At 52.0% G+C, this 24,481-nt stretch overlaps 1 protein-coding gene across 25 annotated transcripts in view; it reads right to left on the reverse strand.

The window, feature by feature from the left end:
- WDR27 (WD repeat domain 27) overlaps positions 1 to 24,481 on the reverse strand; it is a 186,012-nt gene that overhangs the window by 14,499 nt on the left and 147,032 nt on the right. For 11 of the 25 annotated variants that reach the window (XM_019831510.3, XM_045058400.1, XM_045058399.1 and 8 more), the window contains one exon: positions 9,552 to 9,815. The exons of 2 other annotated variants lie outside the window; for them this stretch is intronic. In XM_019831510.3, the coding sequence (XP_019687069.3) occupies positions 9,593 to 9,815 (223 nt within the window). In that variant the 3' untranslated portion in view covers positions 9,552 to 9,592. Of the gene's footprint in view, positions 1 to 5,457; positions 6,157 to 7,245; positions 7,369 to 7,987; positions 8,121 to 9,551; positions 9,866 to 14,223; positions 15,363 to 23,886; positions 24,008 to 24,481 lie in introns of those variants that run through there. 12 more of the 25 variants (XM_045058406.1, XM_045058405.1, XR_006598516.1 and 9 more) reach the window with 10 other exon arrangements.

Here is a 24,481-nt window from a genome sequence, read left to right on the forward strand (position 1 = left end):
GGGTAACCGAGAGAGGAAAGGAAAACAGCGTTAGGGACGCCACCAGATACCGAGTTTGAACAACACTGCGGATAAAAATCTTGCCAGATTTTGGGGCGCCTGGGGGGCTCCCTCGGTTGAGCATCTCACTTCAGCTCAGGTCGTGATCTCAAGGTTCGTGAGTTCGAGCCCCGCGTCGGGTTCTGAGCTGCCAGAGCTGCTTCGGGTTCTGTGTCTCCCTCTCTCTCTGCCCCTCCCCCCGCTCGCACAGTCTCTCTCTCAAAATAAACGTTAAAAAAAATAATTTAAAAAAAAGTCATTTGCATCCTGTAGTCGGAAACAAAATACATTAAAATTTGTAAAATTCACCACACTGTAAGCAAATTAGTAACTACAAAAATATTAGCTGTCACTTGATTGGTATTTAAAACCTGAAAAGTCACAAAATATATATTATTTATAATCACGTAATCAAAATCTGTTGCTAAATTGATTTTCTAATCGTTTAAAAGCTTACCATCCCTTTAATAAACCAATTTACTCTTTTGTTATCAGACATAAACAGTATTTAAAAACCTCTTAATAAAACAATCACTCATTATGAAATTGTGTCAAGAATAACTAGGCGGCCAGTTTATGGAAATGGATGATGGAGAGGGAGGGAACATCTAACAGCAGAAAATAATGCAATTAATAAGTGTGTTACTACTCCATTATAGTAAGGAAGCAAGAGAAAGTTAAATCAAAGGCAAAGCTGAGTATTTTACGTGCACATTTAAAGTCAATTTTGCTGCAGAGAAGAAAACCGCGGCCCGAGGTGTCCCCACAGGAGGACGAGGAGGCACCAGGTGCAGGAGGAAGGTGTGAGCAGCGTCTAGCCACCCGACTCATCATCATCTCTGTGACTCAGAGCAGACAGAGCCACACAGATGGGACCAGCTACCACTCTAACCGCCGAGAATTCTGCAGTGGTTTTTTAGGAACAGATATCAAACGTGTAGCATTCGAATACTCGCCATCATCATGATCCCCTCCGACGAGCACAGCCAGGGGACAAGTGCAGGGGACGTACCAGGTGTCAAGGGGGAAGGTTCTTACTGCACAGACGCAACAGGAATATTTCCCCAAACCGGCTCAGGGGGCAGGAGCAGAGCACAGGCCTCACTGAGAGCGCAGAGGCACCCGCTGGAGGGAGGGAGTCCGCGGGCCTCACGCCCTGGGTGGCGGCATCGTCCTGCCTGCAAAAGTGCGAGAGGAACCATCCAGAAGATGCAACCACTGTGAGGCACCACCACACCTGCTGGGCGCTTTTGCTCAAAAATTCTTCCTCCTAAGTCAGGCTTCTGAGGCATATATTTTAACATAAGGACCCCAAAAAAGGCCACTTCACAACTCCCACGAGGCTGTGAGAAACCTGGCCGCAGACATTGGGATTTCGGAAGCGTCCTGCAGGAGCCGACAGGCGGCCACCGACTGCGGAGAAGCCAGAGTGCGACAGCTCGAGGCAACACCGGCCATGGAAACCGCCCGCCGAGATCGGGGTCTGCTGCAGGAGGGGGGTCCGTGGGGCCGGCCCTGGACCTGCCGCGACACACCCGGGCAGTGGGAACCCTACGGACGAGCGTCCGTTCTGGGATGCGGCCCCCAGCGACCCGGGGCGGAGCAGGCGCTGAAGGGAAGGCTCGCCACCAGGCCCGGAACCAGGCTCGGAAGCGGGTGGCGGACAAGGAAGGCGCTGGAGCCGCGCAGCCCGAGACAGCGCTCTAGGACGCGGGGATGTGCCCCGGCTCCCGTGCCACGCTCCCGGGCTCTAACGGATCCCGGGCCCTCTGCCACGCGACTCTGCTGCCCCCTCGAAGAGGCGACCACCCCACTCCACCCTGTTCGTGATCTGAGTGTGGTCATGGGTTTACTTTGGAACACGAACAGACTCGGTGGTGGCAGAGGCGGAGGTGCCCCTGGCCACGTGCACGTTCACCCTCCGCCTCGGGAAACGCTGACGCGGGGGGCCGCACGTCCACCGTGAGGGTCACAGGCTCTGCCCTGCCCGTGAGCCTGAAGCCAGCAGGTGTGGGCAGTTTGTTTTGCAGAAAAATCCCAGCGAGTGCACACCTCTTTTCCAAGATTTCTTTACCTCTTCTGTTTCCTTATGGTTCACAACCAACACGGAAACTATCACCAGCTTGAGATGATGAGGATTAAAACATGAGCAGTATGTTCTGGGACAGTCACATAATTTGCCTGCAGCTCGAACCGTTTGGGAGGCCGACACGGCTTCCCTCACGCTCTGGTTTCACGCGGTCCGGGCGAGGCGTGTCCTGTGCAACGTAGGCTATGTGACACAGGTTAGGCGTCCAGCCTCACTGTTCTGCACAGATGAGGGAAAATAGATACAAGGATTTGGCTCAAACCCCAGGAAAATCCTGAGAAACCTCACAGCATTTGAATCAGTTGCAAAGGAAAAATACGCAGCAATGATGGTTTTTTCCCTGACACGCGCAGCAGGTAGGACGTCGCATGAGGGAGAAGATGAACAGGTAGGCGAGATGGGAACCGAGGGCCTCCGAGCCACCTGACTCCACACACGCACCGCGATGCTGTGGCGCCGCCCGTGGGTGCAAGACAGCCCCACGTGACCCGTGCCCACTGCCTCGTGCCGGGACGACACTCGACCAGCCCCTCAGTGTCAGGGCCGAAGACGTCGCACGGCAGGACAGCACGGGGAGGGAAGTAAGGTTTCACGTGCGGGCGGAAGAGCAGGGTCTCCGAGAACAAGGCGGCAGAAAGGCACACACTCCACCCGACAGGCGCTCCTGGGGCGGAGGGGAGACGTGTGGACGTGTCTGTGCAGCACGGCTTTGTGAACACACTAAGCTCAAGGACGAGAGCCCGTGTGCCGTGTCTGCAGTAGTGTCTGGGAACGGGAAGAAGGAAGGGAAGGCAGCACCGTCACTTAGAAGCGGAAACGGTGTTCGAACACGGGATGGAGAAGTACTCAGGGATGAAGTCTTGGGGTGATGACGGGGGGTCTGAAGCCCACGGCCAAGAAAGAATGCTTGAAGACGCCTTTGGCACAAAAAGGTGATTTTATCAAAGCACAGGGACGGGACCCGTGGGCAGGAAGAGCTGCCCCGGGACCACGAGGAGAGACTGCTTATGGGCTTGGGGGGAGGTAAATCCAAGGGGAAGTTTCCAGTGGGAATTTCATGCTGAAGAAGACACAGGATGCTGGAGGCCTGGCTATTGTCCAACTACGGTTGTGTTTCCCCCTAGCGACGCATTAGCGAAGACACGGGGAGTTCCTGGAGGAAGGTTACTGTCTGCGGGCCTCAAGTATGTGTCAGTGGGCTGTGGTTAGAAGGAAGCAGTTCTGCCATTTCCTTCTGCCTTTGTGCCCCTTCTCACTGAGGGGGGAAGGGTGATGTTGGGGCTCCAGGAAACTGGGTCCATAGGCTTCTGGAGGTTAGACTATTGATAAGATTGCCTTTTTCTTGTAATTTACTAAGATATTTGTGAACTGATGGGAGACTCAGGTCCCGCAGGACTGTGATCTTTATCAGTTAACCATTTGTTTTTCCCCTTTCCTTTGTTCTTGGGCAGCCGGGAGGGCCTGAGGGGTGTCATAAATATCCTACCTGGGGTTGGGGGGGGTCGGTGTTTGAAGCCTGTCAGCTTGCCCTATGCTCTCTCATCACTCAATATTTAAAATTTCCGCTTTGCAGAAATGTTTTATTGCATTTACTTCTCTTACCTCTCGTCCAGAATTCTCACTCATCAAGATATATTATTTTCCATGTATACCTGGTGGAATTAAAGCCTTGGCCTCTGACCCTTTTTGGAGTTTGAGTGGTGGACCTTCAGGTAATTAAAACATCATTATAAGGGCACCTGGGTGGTTCAGTCTTGATTTGGGCTCAGGTCATGATCCCAGGGTCTTTGGATCAAGCTCCAAGTCGGGCTCTGTACTGACAGTGCAGAACCTGCTTGGGATTCTCTCTGCCCCTCGCCCCAGCTCGTGCTCGTGTGCTCTCTCACTGTCTCTCTAAACTTAAAAAAAATCATTACAAAGACCCCATAGGGACAAAGCCATAGAAGTTGCTCTGTATGAATGAGCCTAGCAGAGGGAGGCTAGCCTGGGGAAGAAAGCCCACCATTGCTTACAGGAAGGCCATCTGTTTCCCATGGGCCCAGAGCGGGCCTGGAACACAGCAGGTGCTGGGCACACGTGGTTGAAGAGGTGCTGGAACAAAGTAGTGTGGACTTTAGATCCCCATCTCTAAAGCTAAAACATTGCTCTGTCACATGCCATCACCCAACCATTACTGAAAATATGCATACAACCTTCTCTGTGTATTTTAAAGAATGTTTTCTTGAGGTGTCCTTTACATACGTATTTAGTTTGCAAACTCATACACTCAGGAAACCCACATGTGATGACAGACATGCCCACCTCCCCAGAAACCGGCCTGTGATGCTGTCCAGACTGGCCCCTACCACAATCTGATCTTTACTGCTGCAGGGTTCAGTTGTTCCAGAACATCCTATAACCTGAGTCAGAGACTGTGCATTGTATTCTATGTGGCTTCCTTTACTCTGCATCACTGCTTGAGACCCATCCTGCCCCTGCATTTATCAGAAGTCTGCTGCGTGCATGTACCAGTCTGTCCGCTCCCATGATGGGGGACTTTGGGCTAGTTTGTGTCTGAGCACCAAGAATAAAGCCTCTGTGAACGTTCTAACACATTCTCACACAACTCCACCTCCATCTTGAAGTGGAATTTGAGACCCAGGGTCGATGTATATACAGCTTTTTGAGAAACTGCCAAACATGTTTCCAAACTGAACCATCTGGTGTTCCATTGGCAGAACCTGCGCACTCCAGGGGAATAGAGCCCCTGCCAACACCCAGTCAGTCCCTTCAAGTCTCTGGCAGTCTCGTGAGTGTGCAGAAGGGCCCCACTGTTAGTCTACTTTGAGCCTCCCAGGGATGAATGCTCTTGAGCGAGTTTCCTTTCAAATTGCCGTCATGCATCTTCTTTCACAAAGTGCCTGTTCATGAGTCTTGCCCATTTTTGGTTGTTTGTCTTTTTATTACCAACTATAGTGGTTCTGGTGTTATGTAGACACAAGCCTCTGCCTGACATAGTGAACAGATTGTATTATCAGTGTTCCTACTGTCCTGGGGCTTGCTAACTTTCCTAATGCTGTCTCTGGGTGACGCAGTCATTTGGGCATCTGACTTTGGCTCAGGTCATGATCTCACAGTTTGTGGGTTCAAGCCCTGCGTCGGGCTCTGTGCTGACAGTTCGGAGTCTGAAGCCTGCTTTAGATTCTGTGTCTCCCTCCCTCCCTCCCTCTCTCTCTCTCTTTCTCTCTCTCTGTCTCTCTCATGCTCACGCTCGTGTGTGTCTCTCAAAAATAAATAAAACATTTAAAAAATTGAAAAAAAAAAAAAACAACCACAGCAAACAGCATGGATTCATTCCATATCTATGAAAGAAAAACATTATTTTATTTATTTCACAGTGGAAGAAAAACCAGTATGGTTTCACTTAGGAAGCCTTTTGTTTTCATATTTTCTCATCTACTTGTAATGCATCTGAGCCACCCCGGGCTGATCCGCTACCACTGGAATGTGACTCGGCGTGCCAGGGCACTTCCGGCGCAGGTCTGAAAGCACAGTTTCAGGGTTTTGGAGGAAAGTTTACCGTTTTCTCGATGCCTGGTAAATACTTGAGCCATGGACACACGGTGCTTTCTGGGGGGCAGGCGGCTGCTGGGCATTCTGTGAAGAGGGTCACATCTGGAAAGGCTGCTGTGGGGGATGGGAACAGGATGCAGGACCAGAAGGTGCCTTGAGGTCTGGGTCAAAGGAGGCATTTTCAGGAGGGCACCGAGAGGCCCACTCGAGAACACATGGCAACCAGGGCTGAACAGCAGAGGCCACGGACAAGCACGGTGTCAGATAAGGGTGGCATTACCGCCCAGGAGGGCCGAGGCCTAAACGTGGAGACTGTCTTGGTGGAATCTTGCGTTGTGGAAGGAAAAGACAATTTGCATCCTCCCCTCCTCATCCAGCCACGTCACTGTAATCTTCATACCCAACGCTTCAACTCGGAGCTTCTGTAAGCAGGTGCCACTGCTATTCAAATGAGAGGTGACAACGGCCCTTAACGTCTGCAGGTAGAGAGCCGCGTGTTGACATCAAGGGTGTCAGCGGAGGACGTGCCAGAGCCACGAAGCCAGCAGGCTCCCGGATTCCACGTGGGTCAGCACGGACTCCACCCACCACACCCGACCAGAAAGTGAACAGAAGAGCTGTTGTCAGAGACCATGTCAATGTCAGTGCCAACAGTGGAATGAAATGTCTTCCTGCAGAACCCCATAGCCTGCACTGATGCTGATCTAGACAGAAGGGTCCCGCATGCTGTGCACCTAGGTCCATGGGCACCGGGCTCCCTGCCCTGACTCCCGGCACATGCCCTGTGGAGGGCCCACCCTCACGTCCGCCCATGCCAGGGCACGCCGCCATCCCACCACCCTGCCCTGCCTGTCCCCATCTTCCTTGGGAAGCCTGTGAGGGCCACCTTCCCTCTGTGGCCTCGATTTTCTCGCCGTCAACCTCACAGTTGCACAGCCACCTTGGTTCCTACTCAAACTCATTACTTCTCTCTAGTGCTGCTTGCTTTACTTCCATTCAATTCTTGTTCCTCTGGGACCTTGGTCCTCCTATCCTATGCCTAAGCTCCATCAATTAATCCTCTGTTGAAACCCTCAGGTGAAGTGTGCATGTGACGCCAACAGGCTCCCAGCGAGCAGGAGAGGTTCTCCTGGCCCGAGGGCCACACCCAGGGCCCAGTGGCAGAGCAGTCAGTCACTCACCCAGGGAGTGTCCCAACAAACCCGGACCCCAGACGCCCTGGGTCAGCGGCCCCAGGTGCTCAGAAGTCCCCGTGAAGCTACTAACAGCAGCCAAAATTATGCTGGGCTGGGAACATAGGGAAGAAACAAGTTGACAGGTCATTTTGAATTAGGGCCTGAAACAAAATCAGCACTAACCAAACTGTTGTCGGAAAGAAGACAGGAAGAAGGCAGGGAGGAAGGGGGCGGGAGGTAGGGTTGGCGTGTGTGTTCAATCCTTCCTTTGAAACACATATTTGGCTGGACCATATGAAGTTGCCCTTCTCACAGATCAAAACCAGCTGCGTGCTGGTAATTTTACACAGCTTAACCTAATAAGGTCAACACCACGGAGCTACTAGGTACCTGGAAAAGACATCCTTCCAAACGCTGAGTCGCCCATTCCCCGCTTGAAGCCCTTCTTCCAGGCTGATGGGTCTCCAGGTCCAATCCCAGATTTTGCAAATGATTGGCTATCAGATGGAGAAGCTGATAAAACACAAGGAACAGCACCTCTGCTGCAAAGCACCCGGCGCCTTCCCCCAAGGTCTGAAACACGAAGTCAGTGCCGCTTCAGCTAATGAAAAGCAAAGTCCCCATCTGAAAAGAACACCTCAGAGAATGTCAAAAATGAGCAGAATCTGTTTATTCCAGAATTTGTTTAGACCACCCCTCTGCACCCGGCTTGGGCAGCCCGCGATCACATTCCTGCTTTCTTGTCTACAAAAACATGGGTGTGCCAAGAGCGTGTAAACCCCATGACACACACCACATAATAGGAATCACTCTGTCATCCAAATCCCACAAGGGAATCTTCACAGCGGCCTACTTACTGAAACCAGAGCAGGCGGGACGCTTTCCCATCGGAGGTCAGGACGCCGCCCCCCCCCCAGAGGCCAGCGCCCCTCCCCTGCCCCCCCGAGCTGGCCCACCGGCTCCCGCCCACCGCCACTCTGCCTCCGCTCACTCCTGCACCCCCCACAGACGGCACACCCAACAGGCCACCCCAGCAGCCGTGCCGAGGGTCTCAGTCTTCCTTCCTGTAAAATGACGGGTGCCACCTCAAAACAGCCCGGCAGCAGCGGGGGAGATGGACAGGTTAACCTACCTTCACAAACTATAAAATGCTTCCGGACCCCACCTCCGCCTCCGCCCTGGCCCTTCTCCCAGCCAGGTGTCCTCAGAAGCATCACGGGGCCCCCTCTCTCCGGGCAAGGACGCCCTCCATCGCCTGCATCCACCTGTGGGCTCAGGTGTAAAACCGTCAGAACCTCTGTCCTGGCGACACCTCAGAGAGTCGGCGAAACTGTTCTCCCGCACGCCCTGGGGTTGGCCAGTTCCCGTTGGCCTAATTCAGTCTATGAACTTTGTGTGTGAACAGAATGCCTTCAAATGGGTTTTCCAAGATGAAATTCCACGACTACCTCCTTCTGATGTAGCTTTTGTCCAATGTTAAGAAAATGAATCTAGTGACAATTCCTACCAAACTCAGCGTTCTCATAAAAATTGGGTAATGAAGTGAAATCAAGTTAAAAGTGAGTTATTTTATTTATTTTTAAAAATTTTTTAATGTTTATTTATTTTTGAAAGCGAGAGAGCGCGAGTGGGGGAGGGGGAGAGAGAGAGGGAGACTCAGAATCCGAAGCGGGCTCCAGGCTCCAAACTGTCAGCACAGAGCCCAACGTGGGGCTTGAATCCACAAATGTGAGGTCACGACCTGAGCCGAAGTGGGACGCTCACCTGACAGCCCCCCAGGCGCCCCTCAGTGAGAAGCTCTACATACTATGTTATTTTACCAGTGCTCTCCGATGAAGGAGGAAGGACCAAACAATCTCACGTTAGTGCACCTGCTTGCTGCTTAAGACACAACTGCTATTAACGCTGATAAAGAACACAACACAACACATCCCTTCAGCAAGTCAGCTCCCATGGCACCAACACCCGCCGCCCGTCGCAGGCCGGGCCGGGGCAGAGGCGGCCCCAGGTCTCTGTTGTCCACTCTCCCTCTCGTCCCTGCCTCTGGCGGCCACCGGGCCAGCCACTCGGGACGGCTCTCACCTCAGCAATGGCTTTTACAAGCTGATTCTGTCCTGCATTTTCCCTAGTAAAGCTTGGTAACATTTGGGTTTTTTTTTAACATACTAGTTTTTCTCTAAAATATTGTTTGGCTCTTATTACTGACATCCAATAATTTTAAGTTTCTTTTTCTCCAAGTCATAGAAAACTGGAATCAGGACTTAATTTGGAGAAAATTCATATAAAAATGCAAACAATATGTAAGACAAATAATGGTTGCTACAAAAGTTATACAAAGCAGTGGGGTGTTAACGACAAGCAAACGCTCCTGTGCCCGCTGGAGGGACGGTCAACGGCACAGGTGCTGTGGTTTCCTCAATGTGGAGCTTCCTCAGACATCAACAACAGCACTGCCGTGTTACCCAGCAAGTGCACCTCTGGGAATTCATCCGACAGAACTGAAGGCAAGGTCTTGAGCAGGTCCTCGTATGCCAACGGGGCCCTGGCTCAACTGGGAGGAAGGGCCAAGAAGCCAGGCTGTGTGCAGAGGCCCCGTTCCCCAGGCAGCAGCAGGGCAGGCCGTCAGGAGGCTGTGAGCCCACCGTGCCAGCGTGGACCCCCCGCCCCCACCCCACAAAGTCCGGGAGGAAACAAACACTGGGTTACTTTTTATTGAAGAACGTTCTGTTGTAAAACTTCACCACGTTCTGCACACGAGTGCTGGAGGCCAACTCCGTCTCCGGGAAGGGGGACCGTCCCGCGGGGCGGGAGACCTTGCCAGCATGAGGGGCACAGGGCGGCAGCGGCTCGGGATCCAGCAGCCTTGGCCACGTCCCCCTCGCGCCCGCGGCGCACCGGCCCACGGTGAGTTATTCGGCCACAAACAGCTGCAGTTTGCCGTCCAGGGTGGTGGTGGCAAGCTGCAATTGAAGACGAAATGTGGTTCAGTCACTTTCATTAGCTGAGGGTCCTGTAAGGTAGGAAGCAAGGGCACTTTCTGCAGGCGTTTGCCTCATTTTCCATTTTCTAGACCACAGAACCGAGTACGTCAAAAACAGTAAAATCTCCACGTGCGGCAGGTGCTGTATTCTACTCGAGGGTGCGAACCGCATGTCACTGCTGCTCTGATGCTCGAGAGGAGCATCAGGAGAGGACAGGGCGGCCTCCAGACGTGCCCGCCAGCTCTCGGCCACTCCAGCGGGCCAGGCGGCGAGCCACAGCCCAGGGCGGGGGCGGAGGGCGGCTGGCTCGGTGGCGGGGACAGATGGTGGGGGGGAGGGGCAGATGCCCTCCTTCTGCCCCGTTAATGCAGTGAGGTGGGGTCCGCGTCCTGGGGAGCAAATCCAGGCAGTGCCCTCCCGCCAGGTCTCCTGCTGTCGGGACACGACTCCGCAGACGCCTGTTGGCTCACAGCCCCGGAGGCCGGAAGCGTGCGACCCGGTGTGAGCGGGAGCCCCTCGCCCGGCTGTGGGCGGCCACCCTCCCCCGTCCTCACGCGGCCTTTCCTCCTTGCAGGTGCTGGTTTCTCTCCCGCTGTGTCAGGCCGCCGGTCCTATTGGACGAGGAACCCGCCCCTAGGCCGCCCCCAACTTTGCCTCCTGAGAGCCCTCCCTGCAACTGGAGCCACACTGGGGGTCAGGGCCCGACCGTGTGCCCGGGCGAGGGGGGCGGCCCTGCCGTCCACGGCACAGACACAAGCCGCGCCTTCCCACTCTGCTCTCAGCGATACAGACACTCCGCCCCCCATGGCCACTCTCCGTCCACCTCCGCCTGCCTCTGGGCTCGAGTGGGGAAAGGGGTGCCGGGCACCGACCCCGCGAGTGGCCTGAGACCAGGTGGTGAGCACACGGCAGCTCCCACATGGGGCTCGGGCCCCCCCGGCCATGGACCTCATCTTCCCTGGGGTTCTGGCGAAGTCTGAACTTGGCTCACTACAGAGTCTGGTCTAAGGCACGGAGCTGGGTCTGTTGCCCCAAGTCCCGCTCTTCATTCTGGGCCGTGAGGGGCTACGTGGGGTGCATGTGGCTGTCCACAGCCAACGGTCACCCCTGCAAGCTCCCGGTGGCTCTTAGCGTCCTGGGTCCACCAGCACTGGCTCGGCTTACCTCACAGACCCCCAGTGGTCTCTTTCCCACCAAACGGCAGTGGATCTTATCATTAGAGATACATGATGGGGTGGGGGCTGATTAACAAACAAAAACAGAGACTTTCATTCTAAGGCCAAGGAAGTGGTTACAAACCCACGGTTTGAAGACTGTCCTTAGAACCGGGCTCCAGAGGCAGGACCCAGAGCGGCCGACACATAGGCTTCTTGGCTCGTGAACGGCTCCACGCAGGGTCATTTAAACAGCAGGACCTGGCCAGGTGCACCACGACCTCACCTGTCATTTCCACATGGACCCAACGCAGGTGTGCCGTGTGATATTTGTAAGCGGCAGCGCGGAAATTCTGCATTTCGACGCATTGCACAAATCGCCGTGTGGCCATCGGGTGGGACTTCAACTCCAATCAACTCACCCTCTTGCCCAGAGAAGGCACGCAACCCCCACCTACGAATCTTCTCTTCCTTCAAACGACACAATCGGCACCAGAGCCCTCGCCCCGCGGTACCTCAGCGCCGCCTTCCCGCCGCCCACCACACTAGCTGAGGTCCTGGGCTCCTCCTGGAGCTGCGTGGACTCGCCCCCGAGCCCACCTTGCAAACGTCTGCCAATTCAGCCCCACCAAGTCGCTGCGCGACCCCTTCGGTGTTACGGTCCAGAATCTAAACCACGTCCGCGGGGTCGGGCGCTTCGGTCTCGGGTGCGGATCTGTGCCTCTCTGGGGGTGTGGAAACGTCCTCGAGCCTGTCTCTCTCCTTCCCCGTCTCTCGGGTGTGCTCCCAGAGCCTTCCACAACTGATCTTTCCTACCTTCCCACGCTGGGTTGTTACTGCTGTTACAGTACGGGAATTCGACACAACTTGAATACTTGAACCTGTACTTTCGGTATCTTTGCTGATATTTTGGGACAGCGCCCTCGGCCGGGCCACAGCCGGGCTGAGCCCACCGGCCACGCCAAGAACAAGATGATGTGCAGGGGAGCAGCGTGTACTTTTGTGACCTTTGGTTTTTAAAAGCCTCTGCCTCAGAATAGGTAAAACATCCATTAATAGAGTCAATAGGAGACTTTGCTGCTTCTGTCCCCGCAGATCTAGAAACTCCCGGGCTGGGAGGAAGAGAGGGGAACAGGTGCAAGCCCTCCAACTCCATGGGTCCTCACAGAGGTCCAGGAACCCACCTTTGCCCAGAATCCTTCCCTGCAGAAGCAGGTGCCAGGCACCCAGACGGCCACGGGGGCCCCGCCCGGAGCACAAGCCATGAGGCAGCAGACCCCGTGCGGCGCGGGGGGCAGATGGGCCATAGAGCTCCCGCCGCCCCGGGCCCTGGCCCTGGACCCGAGACGCTGCACAGCGGGCCCAGCCCACCGAGGTCTGCGCAGACATGGCCCGGGGGGGCCACCGATGAGGGCCTGTCTTCCGGCTCATCGGGTGTGCTCCAGAAATGCCCCGACACCCGGGAGCCTGTCTTAGCTCGGGCCAGGGGACAAACGACCACGGTCTGGAGCCCAGGAGACCCAGGTCAGCAGGCACGGCGGGTTCTAGGGGCTCCGGGTCGCAGACTTCCGGTGCGGCCCTCATCTGGGGGAAGGGGCCACGGCCCACTCTGGGGCTGTTGTGGGGGCACTGAGCTGGTTCCTGAGGGCTCCACCTCACGACAGTCTCCCCCCCCAACACGACACACCTCACGACAGTCCCCCCCTTCTAACATGACGCACCTCACGACAGTCTCCCCCTCTTAACACAACACACCTCACGACAGTCTCCCCCTGCCAAACACGACGCACTTCAGGGCAGTCCCCCAACACAACGCACCTCACGACAGTCCCCTCCTCCTAACACGATGCACCTCACGACAGTCCCCCCTCCAAACATGACGCACCTCACGACAGTCTCCCCCTCTTAACACGACACACCTCACGACAGTCCCCCCCTCCTAACACGACGCACCTCACGACAGTCCCCCCTCCTAACACGACGCACCTCACGACAGTCCCCCATCCTAACACGACGCACCTCACGACAGTCCCCCCCCTCCCAACAAGACGCACTGGGGCTTGGCCTTCTACCTCTGGGGGTGGAGGGGGACAAGAACCCCGGTGAGGGTTTGGGATAGTGGGGAGTCACACTTGCTCAGTCCACAAGCAGGGGCGCAGGGCACAGACACACATCCGAGTGCGTCTGCCGAGACTGACGCCCGTCACAGACACCATGTCTGCTCGGTGGTCTCCGTGACCCACTCTGGCTCCGGTCCTGTGTCTCCTCCACCCCCTTCACGACCCGAGGGCTTGGCTCGCACACACTGTGATGCGCCTGCAGGCGCCCCGAAGGTCGGCACCTCATCCCCCTTAGGAAACGCATCCCCAGATCACCTCAGCTTCACTAAAACCATCAGTTTTCTTCTTAGAATTGTTGGGTTCAAGACGTCCCGGTAATCTCCTAGGCGATGAGCCATCAGCGTGGCAACAGCTCCCTGGGAGGACGTTTTCTCTTCGTTGCCACTGACCGACGTTCGCTTCCATGAATGATCAAGTGAATCAAACGTCAGAAACGCAGAAATAACAGTAAGCACGATTTCTGGGCGCTCGCAGCCCACAGGCAGTGCCCCGTGTGGTGGAGGTCTCCACTGACACCGATTAGAAGACTGGAATCAGTCGAGATATCCTGCCCGAAAGGACACTGGTGGGGCCATCGGAGGTAGTGCGGAGGCGTCCAGACTTTCATTACTTGGTTAAAACGTTAAATCCTCTCCGGAGTTTCCGTGTGCTATGAACCCGGACATACGTGTGCTATGAAGTCAGACCTTGGTCCTACCATACCTTTGTCATCCAGTATGGGGCAAGCGCCCTCTCTCGACCTCTGTTTGGGATGAACACCAGGTGACACGACCGACCCAGGCGTCAGAAGGGCCGTATCGGTTCTTGCACGTAGAGCACCTGCCAGAACCAGACACCTGGGCGCACTCGGAGGTCACCACATTGGCACCGGTGTAGGACCAAATAGAGAAAGGACAGATACAAAACTCTGCAGTGTTCAGACCGAGTATACAACTTACATGACCCAAGAGAAACAGACTGATGCTTACAGTTCAGACTGTGGCCTGAGAATGTTTATTGTTTTGGAAGGAGAACTTAGTTCTTATTTCAAAGAAACGGTTAAAAGAAAGTCAGATTTCACACTGGAGCAAAACTTCACTTACTCACAAGTCCCCAAATAATCTTACACTCACGGACATGTATTAAATTTATTTTAAAATTTCTCTTTCCTTGAACTGTATCAGAGACGATGATGAACCACACACATCTGGGACCAAAAACAAAAAAATGAGGTTTATCTGTTCTAAATACCTCAGTCTGCAAAACACTGCTACAAATCTCATACTAATGACATCTCACAACATTAATAACCCTTTCTTAGAACAGATCTTCAAACAACAGAAAAATAACTTTCAGATGGCTGAGTCACTTCTATATCCAAACTTTTGAACCATTACGAAAAGCAACCGTGTCCGGGGGATAAACACAGTAGCTCTGAGTCCTGTGAGTTTCGTTTGAATTTGGCGAGGAATTCCACCTCTGAAGGTCAGGCCTTCATCCGTGTAAACGGAACACAAGCAGTGTGTCCCCGGCTGTCTGCATCAGTGGGTCCCTGCGGTCTGGGTGCCCTGTGGGGCCGGGGCTGCACGGGAAGCACTACGGCAGGAAGATGGCACGCGAGTGAGAGAGGTTTGTCTAAACACACGGGATGCGAGACGAGTCCCTCTGGAGCCACGTGGCCATGCTGGACCGAGAAGGGGGACAGGGAGATTCTCCCCACTGCTCTGCCTGGAGAGACGTGTGACGCACTTTCTTGGTGGTGAGGGACAGAAAGCCAGCTTGGACGAGTTGAGTAGAAAGGCATTTTATTATATGGTTATTGGAATGTCTAAAGGTGCTCAACAACAGAAATGGATTTTGGAGTCAGGAAAAGCCACAGCTGTGGACAGATGGCAACAGAAGTCTTATCCCACTTATGCTACTGGCCTTCAGCTTCGGCCACTGCTTTCTCTGAGTTCCAGCTTCAAAATGTGGCCTACGCAGGGTCAGGTGTTGAGTCTTTGCTGCTCCCGTGACAACCACGTGGGTGGAAAGTCTGAGAAAGGCAGTGAGACAGAAAGATAAACTATGAGGGACAGGGACGAGTCCTTTCCTTCAATAAAATCGGGACGTCCCATGAGAGTGAATGCATGCATCCCACTGCTGCAGGGGCACTGACCTCACCATAGCTCTTGCAAAGTCGAGGGTGGTGACTACTGAAGGGACCAGCATTCTGAGGCTTGGAGAGCCTGAGAATTGGCTCTTGGCTGAGCTGCAGGAAAATAGCGACAAGCCTGGAAAAGGAAATGACAGCCAGAGGGACAAGTTTATGACATCACTTTCTGCCCAAGGAAATCAGTCTCTGTTACAGCAAAGTGCGTGTGTGTGCTGGAGGGGGATCTCAGGCTTTAATCACCATATGGACACAGAAGGTGAGGACTCGGGGTCTCATGATAAAGGGAGTTGGGCCAAAAACCCCGCACGAAGCCAGAAGATTCACACGTTTAGACCTGAGTGAAGCATGGACAAGAGAGGGCATCCAGACAGCAGGGACATGAGATGTCTCAGCCTGAGGTGAGGAAATCACCTCCAAAATCCATAACAGAGGGCCGCCTAACAGGGAGTTTGCAGTTTTAGCTTGTGCTATGTGATAAAAGGAAATCCATATCAAGAAACTAACCAAAAAAAAAAAAAAGTGGTCTCAGCTCCTAATATTCCTGGAGCACCCAGCAGAGCAAACCTAAGAACCCCCAGACCACTCCTCCACTAAAGCCTTGCAGGACCCTCAAGGTAAGCTCTGCTAAAGGGGATCTCTGGATGTTTTCCCATGAATGAGAGTTAGTGGACACAATGCCAGCAGGAAGGAGTACTCAACACTGTAGACGACAGAGCCATCACATGTGTCTTCAAATCAGTATGTTTAAAATGGCTAGGAACACAATCAAAGAATAAGCTGTTATAATAAAGAACTGGATGACTGAAGACAACCCAAGTGAAGCTGGAAATAAGAGTAGGGCAACAGAACATAAACTTCCGGTTGGTGGGTTAAGACCTGATTAGAAATAGCTGAACAGTGGGCTTGTGAACTGGAAGACAGGTGTGCAGAAACCACACAGAATGCAGCTCATAGAGTCGAGAGGATGGGAAACACGAAGGAGACTTCAGATGGCAGACTAAGTCCAAATATTCACTTAAAAGAAGTTCCAAGGACGCCCGGGTGGCTTATCGACTCTTGATTTTGGCTCAGGTCATGATCTCAGGGTCATGAAACGGAGCCCTGCATCAGGCTCCACGCTGGGTATGGAGCCTGCTTAAGGTTCTCTCTCCCCCCGCCCCCACCTCTCTCTCAAAAAATAAGAGTAAGAAAATAAGAATAAAAATAAAATAAAATGAGTTCTGAAAGGCAAGAACAATGAGACTGGACAAGAGAAAATATTTGAAGGGATAATGGCCAGAATTATCCAGAATTAAGGAAAAATCAAATAGTCATTGAGGGAACAAAATGAGTTCTAGGAAAGATAAAAAATAATAAACCCACAACTACGTTTATATTAAGTCTCCAGGACAATACCCACAACGATCTTTCTCAACTGGTGGCCTCATCCTGAATCTCTATCACACAGAGTGGGCTTACGTAAATACGGGCAGCCATCCCCACTCACAGAGAAGGCAGGTGAGGCACAAAGGTGACACCGAAACACAGGCTCCCAGTGACTCTGAGGCGTGTCAGGAATTAAGGTCCGTTTTATACATATTACTCATTTTTCAATTTTAAATATTATTGCCAGTTATTGGCCATTAACTTTCTCAGGTGTCCTTCATTAAAAATAAATTTTTAATTTTCAGGAAGACAGAAGTCATCAAATTTTTTGTCTCATGTTTTATACTTCCAAGTTTTTTAAGTTTTGTGAAATCTTTCCCAAGCATACATCACAAAGCTATTCTACAGTTTCCTCTATTTAGTTATAGTTTTACCTTTCACATCTGGATATTGAAATCATTAGGTGTATGCACGTTTAAATAAAAATAGGTTTTTTTCACTATAAAGACCTATTTTCCCTAAACACTGTACCAAATAATCCATCTTCCCTCCATTGTTTCATGGTGCCATATTACTATGTGTTAAGTCCCCAAATATACATGGGTCTATCTCTGAATCCTCTATTATGTTCTTTTGGCTTTATTTCAGCTCTTGAATCAATGATACATTATTTCTATGGTCTCATATTGCTTATTATCTGATAAAGAAAATATAAAGTTGACTTAGCCTTTTATGGATCTTTTTTTCTCCAATAAATGTTTTTTGGGATAAGTTTATTGAATCCTGCTGGAATTTTGATTAAGACTTGCAATAAAGGGGCGCCTAGGTGGCTCAGTCGGTTGGGCGTCCGGCTTCGGATCAGGTCATGATCTCACGGTCTGTGGGTTCGAGCCCCGCATCGGGCTCTGTGCTGACGGCTCGGAGCCTGGAACCTGCTTCGGATTCTGTGTCTCCCTCTCTCTCTGCCCCTCCCCCACTTGTGCTCTGTCTCTCTCTGTCTGTCAAAAATAAATAAATGTAAAAATTGCGGAAGGGGGGCCGCCGGGGTGGCTCGGTCAGGTGAGAGTCCAACTTCGGCTCAGGGCGTGATCTCACGGTTCGTGAGTTCGAGCCCCACGTCAGGCTCTGTGCTGACAGCTCGGAGCCTGGAGCCTGCTTCAGATTCTGTGTCTCCCTCTCTCTCTGCCTCACCCCCATTCATGCTCTCTCTCTGTCTCAAAAATAAAAATAAACATTAAAAATTTTTTTAAAAAAGATTTGCAATAAATTTATAAATTAGTAAAGAACTGGCATTCTTATATCAAGTTATAACTTAAACTATGAAAGGATATGGAATAGTATTCAGAACTTCTACACAGTTTATTAGCATTTTAAAGTTTTCTCCATAGTTTTCTCCCTTGTTTTTCTCAGTTAAGCTCCTAAAGTGTTATTTGTTGTTATTATAAAGGAAATCTTATTTTTATTTTAATTTCAGTTAGTTATTACTGATAATTTGATTGTTGTAACTAGATATTACATGTGGCAACCTTGGTGAATTACACCAGTTCTAAGAGTTTAATGATTCCTATTAGATTTTCCAGTTAAATGAATCAAATCATCTGTAAACAATGAGAGTTTTGTCTCTCCTCCTCCAAGGCTTTTTACTCTCATTTGTTTCTCTTTCTTTGTTTTATCATTCAGAATATCCAATATTATGTTAAAAGAGTTGTGAAAGTAGTTCTCCTTGTCATATGCCTGGTTTTAAAGAGAATGAATGTAAAATCTCTGTACTAGGTATAATGTTTTCTATAAATATTAGCATATAACCTTTACCAGATTAAGAATCTCCTTTCTATTCCTACTTTGGTAGACTTTCTTTTAATCCTAAACAATAATGAATTTAAATGCTTTTTCGGCATCTACTGAGAGAATACAAAATATTTCCTCTGTATCAAAGTGGTGATTAAGTCACTAGATTTTCCAATGTCGAACCAATCTTGTATTTGGAGATAAATCCTACTTAGTCAAGATGCATTTTTAAGTGCACAGTTAAATCCAGTTGGCCAGGTTCTATTTTGGATCCACATAGATTTGTCTATAACCGAGCTGGCATATAATCACATTGCATTGTGTTTAGCGGGTGTTAGAACAAAAAAATACCCTACTCTCACTGCGAAACCAGGGGGATTCTTACACATTCAGTGCTGATGGAAGGCAAAATTAGATGGCCACGTGGAAAACATCTTGGCAGTTTCTTATAAAATAAAGCATACACTTCACATACAACCCAGAAAGTCCATATGTAAGTTATTTATCCAGAAAACTAAAAACATACGTTGGCACAAAGAACTGTTCACAAACGTTTCTGTAGATTTACTCATAATCCACACAAAAGCTGGAAAACCCAAACCTTCCAAACTGGTATAAACCAGTGTGAAATGTACGATGGGACACACCAGTCAGACATGCAGCCATATAAAAAGTCTCACGCCCACCACCCTGCATGAGAGGATAAACACGCCAAACACGTGGTGTATTTATTATTCAAAGTACTGTGTGTGACTTCCTGAAAAGACATAAGGAACAGAAATCAAATCAGTGGCTGGGGTCGGAAGAAAAAGTTGAGTACGAAGGGACTCACAGTACCTGGGTGGGGGGAGGGTCTCCGTCCTGACCCTGGAGGGACCCAGGCGGGGAAACATCTCCAGCTTGACTGTGGTGCAGGTCGTATGGCCGTATATCCATCTGTCACCTCTTATTTAATTTCAAACCCCATCAGATGAACTCTACTCTGTATAAACGATTTATCATCAAACCTTAATGTAAAAATATAATAAATGCCACCGTATAGGACTAAGTGAAGTAGATAACAGGAGCTGCCAAAGATTGTTGAAAATAAATGACATCCAAAATATCTATGGGTATAAAACAATAAGCCTTTGTGTCGTCGGCCATATGAAAGGTAAAAGTAACCATGTTTGTATCTCAGGCGAGATTCGCCTCTACAGAAATACTTCACCTGAAGAACTAAGAGTGCTACGTCATCAGCTAGATTTTATAAAGCTCTGGGTGTTTGCACGCAACACATAAAAGACTACTTTTTAACATCACACATCTTATGTTCATACAATAGAGAAATCCTGACAAATGATTAATGGCCAGAGGTGAGAAAAATTTGGTTTCCGTAACTGAATAATGCAGGAGGAAGCAGACAAGATTCTGGGTCGTAACTCCAGACTCCCGCTCGTGCTCGGTGCACACCTGGGCACTCGTGCTCGGTGCACACCTGGGTGCTCGTGCTCGGTGCACACCTGGGTGCTCATGCTTGGTGAACACCTAAGCACTCAGGCTCAGTGAACATCTTGGGCGCTCGTGCTCGGTGCACACCTGGGCGCTCGTGCTCGGTGAACACCTAAGTACTCGTGCTTGGTGCACACCTGGGCGCTCGTGCTTGGTAAACACCTAGGCGCTCGTGCTTGGTGCACACCTGGGCGCTCGTGCTTGGTGCACACCTAAGTGAAATCCAGCTCTAACAACACATGTTGCTAAATCGCTTCATGTTTGCTCGTCATCCTCAAACCTCACGCAGGCTCCACGTGTCCTGACTTCCTCCACTCGGAGGCATGTTTCCAAATGTCTAGACTCCTTTTTCTCCACGTTTCCCCAAGCACTGGGACCTTTTCTTGCTCACCAAGGACCACCTCCCGAGCGTGCAGCAGGCGGGGCAGATCACACAGCTCTGCCTACAAGATTTTGTTGTCTAAACAACAGGTTTGAAAGTAGCCACTTTTCCCCAAACTCAAGCCTCTCTGGAACCTTCTTACTTTCCCCATCAGTAATAGAAGACAGAGAGCTCAGAACGGCTTGAGCCAGGCTGCACTCACACCACCTCGTGCAACCTCAGGTGCCTTGGTGTCTTCATCCTAAGATGGGAATAATCACAGCGTCCACTTCAAGGGCCTGAGAACGAGTCTAGAACTCTGCCGGCACATGGGAAGCGCTATCGTTTCTATAGTGTAAATACCACCCTCCTCTAGGACAAGCCGGCATACGTCCCTCCACGGTGGGGAGAACATGGGAAGAGCCACGTATAACTCCAGATTCTGCACGTGAGCTCCACGTACAGCTGAAGGAGAGGAGAAAGAAGCACTTCTTAGAGAGGAGGAGCTCCAGGTTGAAATGCAAGGTGAGGCCACCAAACGTGGCTCTGCTGGACATCAGCCCTGAAGCCCGCCTGTGGTCTGACCCGTTCCTCCGGGCTTCCCGGTGGGAGGCTGGCCGGCCCCCGGGGAGCAGAGGGAGGCGCACCCATGAGAGGGGCCCAGTCTCCGTCCCTGCCACCGGAGGCAACGAGGACGCCACAGGAACGCCAAGAGAGGAACCACGGACTGTGGGGAATCCACTTTCGTAACTCCCATGACCAGAGACAACCGTCCATCTTCACGGACACTTCACCTAACAGAACAGTCGTGGAGGGAGACAAAACCCAGACGTGCCACTGGAATGAAGAGAGGAATTCATCATTTACTCGTGACAGACTTGGATTCCCGCCCCTGAGAACACGTGCTTGTGCATGGAAAAGCCACACCAGACTCTGGCACAGCCACTGTTTTTCTCTATGCGTGAAAGGTGCCAGGATTTACCTTTTTGTGTGCTTGGGGAGATCTCTGTGGTAGGGGGAAAGGTCTGAAATTCCTTCACAAAGAAACTACTGTTCAGCATCCTCCAGCAGATGAAGGAATGTAGAAATGAGACTCTCCAGTGTCTCCTGAAGCGAGATTTGAAGAGGATAACCCACACTGCCATTCTTCCCCAACTTCCTCGAATGCGACCAGGCAGCAAGGTCAGCCCACGGCAACGTGGGAACCACTGGTGCGCGGCCGGCTCAAACTGCCTTTCTTGACGTGCGCGGCACAGCGTGCTGGTGTAGATCTCGCTCAACCCGGGACTAACCCCCTCGTCCTGGGACATTTCCGAATTTCGTCTGTTTGGTGGTCGGCAAATAATGGAAAGGCGAGCTCTCCAGCCCCCTCTTCCCCTTAACCTCGTAAACGAGACTCGGAAGCCAGGAGGAAGTCAAAGTGGTAAGACCAACAGTCCCGCTGTGATCGCAGCGCAGATGAGGCGGAGGCCCACGCTGGCGGACCGGTTACTAGTCACGTAACCTCAGCTGAATCATCTGCTCTGTCTGCACCTCGGTTTGACCATCTGCCAAGTGGGGACAACAACACGATCGTGCTTCGGCACACGGACTGACGTGCGCACACGCGTGACACATACAACAACACGGCCACTTCGTGGCGCAAACGACGCATCGCGTACAAGCCACGCGGTCGATATGGAGTCACTTTCCATCCGCCCTTGATTTCCCTCCCTGAGCTCATTGTTCGCAGCGCGATCTGGTCCTGAAGCCTAAGGAAGACTAATGTCGTGACACTTGAAGACCCCGGGTATGAAGCATTTTCACGCCCATGTCGCTGGCCGCACCCCCTGACTAAACCCTTCCTATAGTCCCCGTACCCGCTTCCAGGTGAGCCATACGCTTTCAGAGGTGAAGGCAATCTTAGAGGAAAATCTAGTGTCTGTCTTTTACGTTGCTAATCTGGTGCGTGAAAAGTCACAGAGCCGAAAGGAGCAGACGTGGGTGGGCACCGACGTCCTGCTCACGGCAGGCCCCGTGTTGAAGTCCTTTGCCGAACACGCGGCACGTCCTCCGCGTGGAAACCGGGACCGTACCTCACGCAGGTATCGGCCTTGACAGAGGCAGTAAGCGCAAAGATTTACTTTGGATTAAAAGCCTCAAACCAGGCGGCATCTGAAAGTGTGAGTTCCATGAGCCTTCGGGGCAGAAACCACTGGAGAACACAGCCCGTTGCCCCACTTCATCCATCTGACGGATTTCAGAAGAGAAAACGCCGCGTCACACGCCGCCTCAGTTCTTGCCCGGCCTCTCTGATGGGAACACGGCGCCTCGGCCCGAGCCCGCCGTCGCGACACCTCAGGCTCCGTGAAGGACCGGCCGCTGGCAGCCAGGCAGACCCTCCTGATCGATAACTCAGAGTTTCCGGGATGGGCAGACAGGCCCACTGTGCAGCCGAGACGGAGCTGTCCAAACACTCGAGTTCCATAATTTCCTTACTTCTCAAACGTCTCTAATCCAGGATAAACATCTCCACTTTGTTGAAACTCGCCGAGGTCCGGCATGTCGCAGGGTTTTGCGTAGCCTTCCGGCCTCTCCTTGGACTTATCCAAGTAATTCTACCTTGCGGTGTTTCTGCCCCCGTGTGCAGGCGGGGAGGCGGGCCCGGGTCAGAGCTGACCGAACACACAGCTCCGTCCTGGCTGGGCCTCCCAGGTGAGTCCGTGGGAACCAGTAGCCCAAGGAGGTGTTAATCCTGGAACAGCCCAACCGCACCGCTTTCAGGACACGCTGAGGGCAGAGGCGCGGGGCGTGAACTGCAGACGGACCCGGCAGATTTAGTGCCTCACCCGACGGCCGACGCCCGGGTGTCCTGGCAAGAACGGAATCGAAGCAATTGTGTCGTTCCTGACGCGGAGACTCCCGTGTTCTGACTAGAATGGATTGAAGCCCTGTTCTGGGGCTCCCGTGGAAGCAGGGGGAGCTGGCACTGTGGCCAGCCCCGGACCTGGCCACTCTCCGCGCAGACAGGCCCCAGGTGAGGCTTACAGAACGCGGGGCTTTGCCTCCGGGAAGCCTGGGGACCCTGCAAGATGAGCTCCACTCCTAACCACGCAGATTCTCTCTCAAATAACCGCTCCAAGGGTCGGGTCGTGGGGACCTGGGGTGCCGTCCGGACTCCCAGGACGCCCGCTTCTGTGTTTGGAAGGAAACAATCTGCCAACCTGGTAAAGTCTGTCCCTGGGCCAGAAGGTGACACTTTGCTGGTCAGTCCTCACCTACCACAGAAGGAGGCCACCGCTGGCCAACTTCCCTCCCCCTGCCTGCTCTCTGCATGCGAAGCGATGCCTTGTATGCCTCAGGGACGCAGGCGGAAAACCAGACAAGAGGCTGGTGGGGGGTTTCCTTGGCATTCTCAGCTCCAGTCTGGATGGCCTGTGTGAGCCTCGAATGACTGCACACATGAGCAGCACAGCATCTCTGCTCTCCTGCACTTGCGAAGAACTGAGCAGTGCTGTCGTGACCGGAACTCTCCAGACAAGGAAGCGTGGTGACCCTGAACCCCCAGAAACCCCATCTGAGCCGATGGCAGGCTCAAGTTTAGGACCTGACCCGCCAAACAGCGGATGCACGTTATGGGCTGTTTTAAACTACCCACCTGTCACCGCCCAGGTGCGTGCACACACAGGTCAGCACTGCACAGAAAATATTGTGCAGAGATAATCACACGTACTGTATCAAGTAGAAAATCTTCCCGCTGCTACAGGACCCAAGGATTTCTGTAAAAGGAGAAGAAGATCACTGGGCAGGATAAGAAAACTTCAGAGCCTCCTGGGAAGTGAGCAGTCGGCAAGTGGCCACACCTGAGGCGGGGCTGACCGATGGGAGAACCCGATCATTTCCAGAAAGGGAAGGCACCAAAACTTTTTAACAGGCTTTCTTAGACTAAGTGAAATGAAATTCACGGCAATGACTCTAGCGGGTGCCTATTGCGGGGTAGGGTGGAAAGTGGGGTGACTTTAAAATTATGTTTCAAGTTTACGAACTATACTCGAAATGTGAAATCGAAATTCCTAACCCCTTTACAGTTACATTATTCAGTTTCCAAAATGCAACTTCTAGTTAAGATCAAGTTTTTAATTCATGCTTCAAGGCATCCCCTTTACTTCAAGCATATAGAAATTATATATAAAATATAACAAGAGGAAAAAAAAAAAACTGGCCTAGCCAGGCTCAAAACAAGACCATTTCTC

Source organism: Felis catus, chromosome B2, assembly GCF_018350175.1.
Source record: "Felis catus isolate Fca126 chromosome B2, F.catus_Fca126_mat1.0, whole genome shotgun sequence".
NCBI lineage: Eukaryota > Metazoa > Chordata > Mammalia > Carnivora > Felidae > Felis > Felis catus.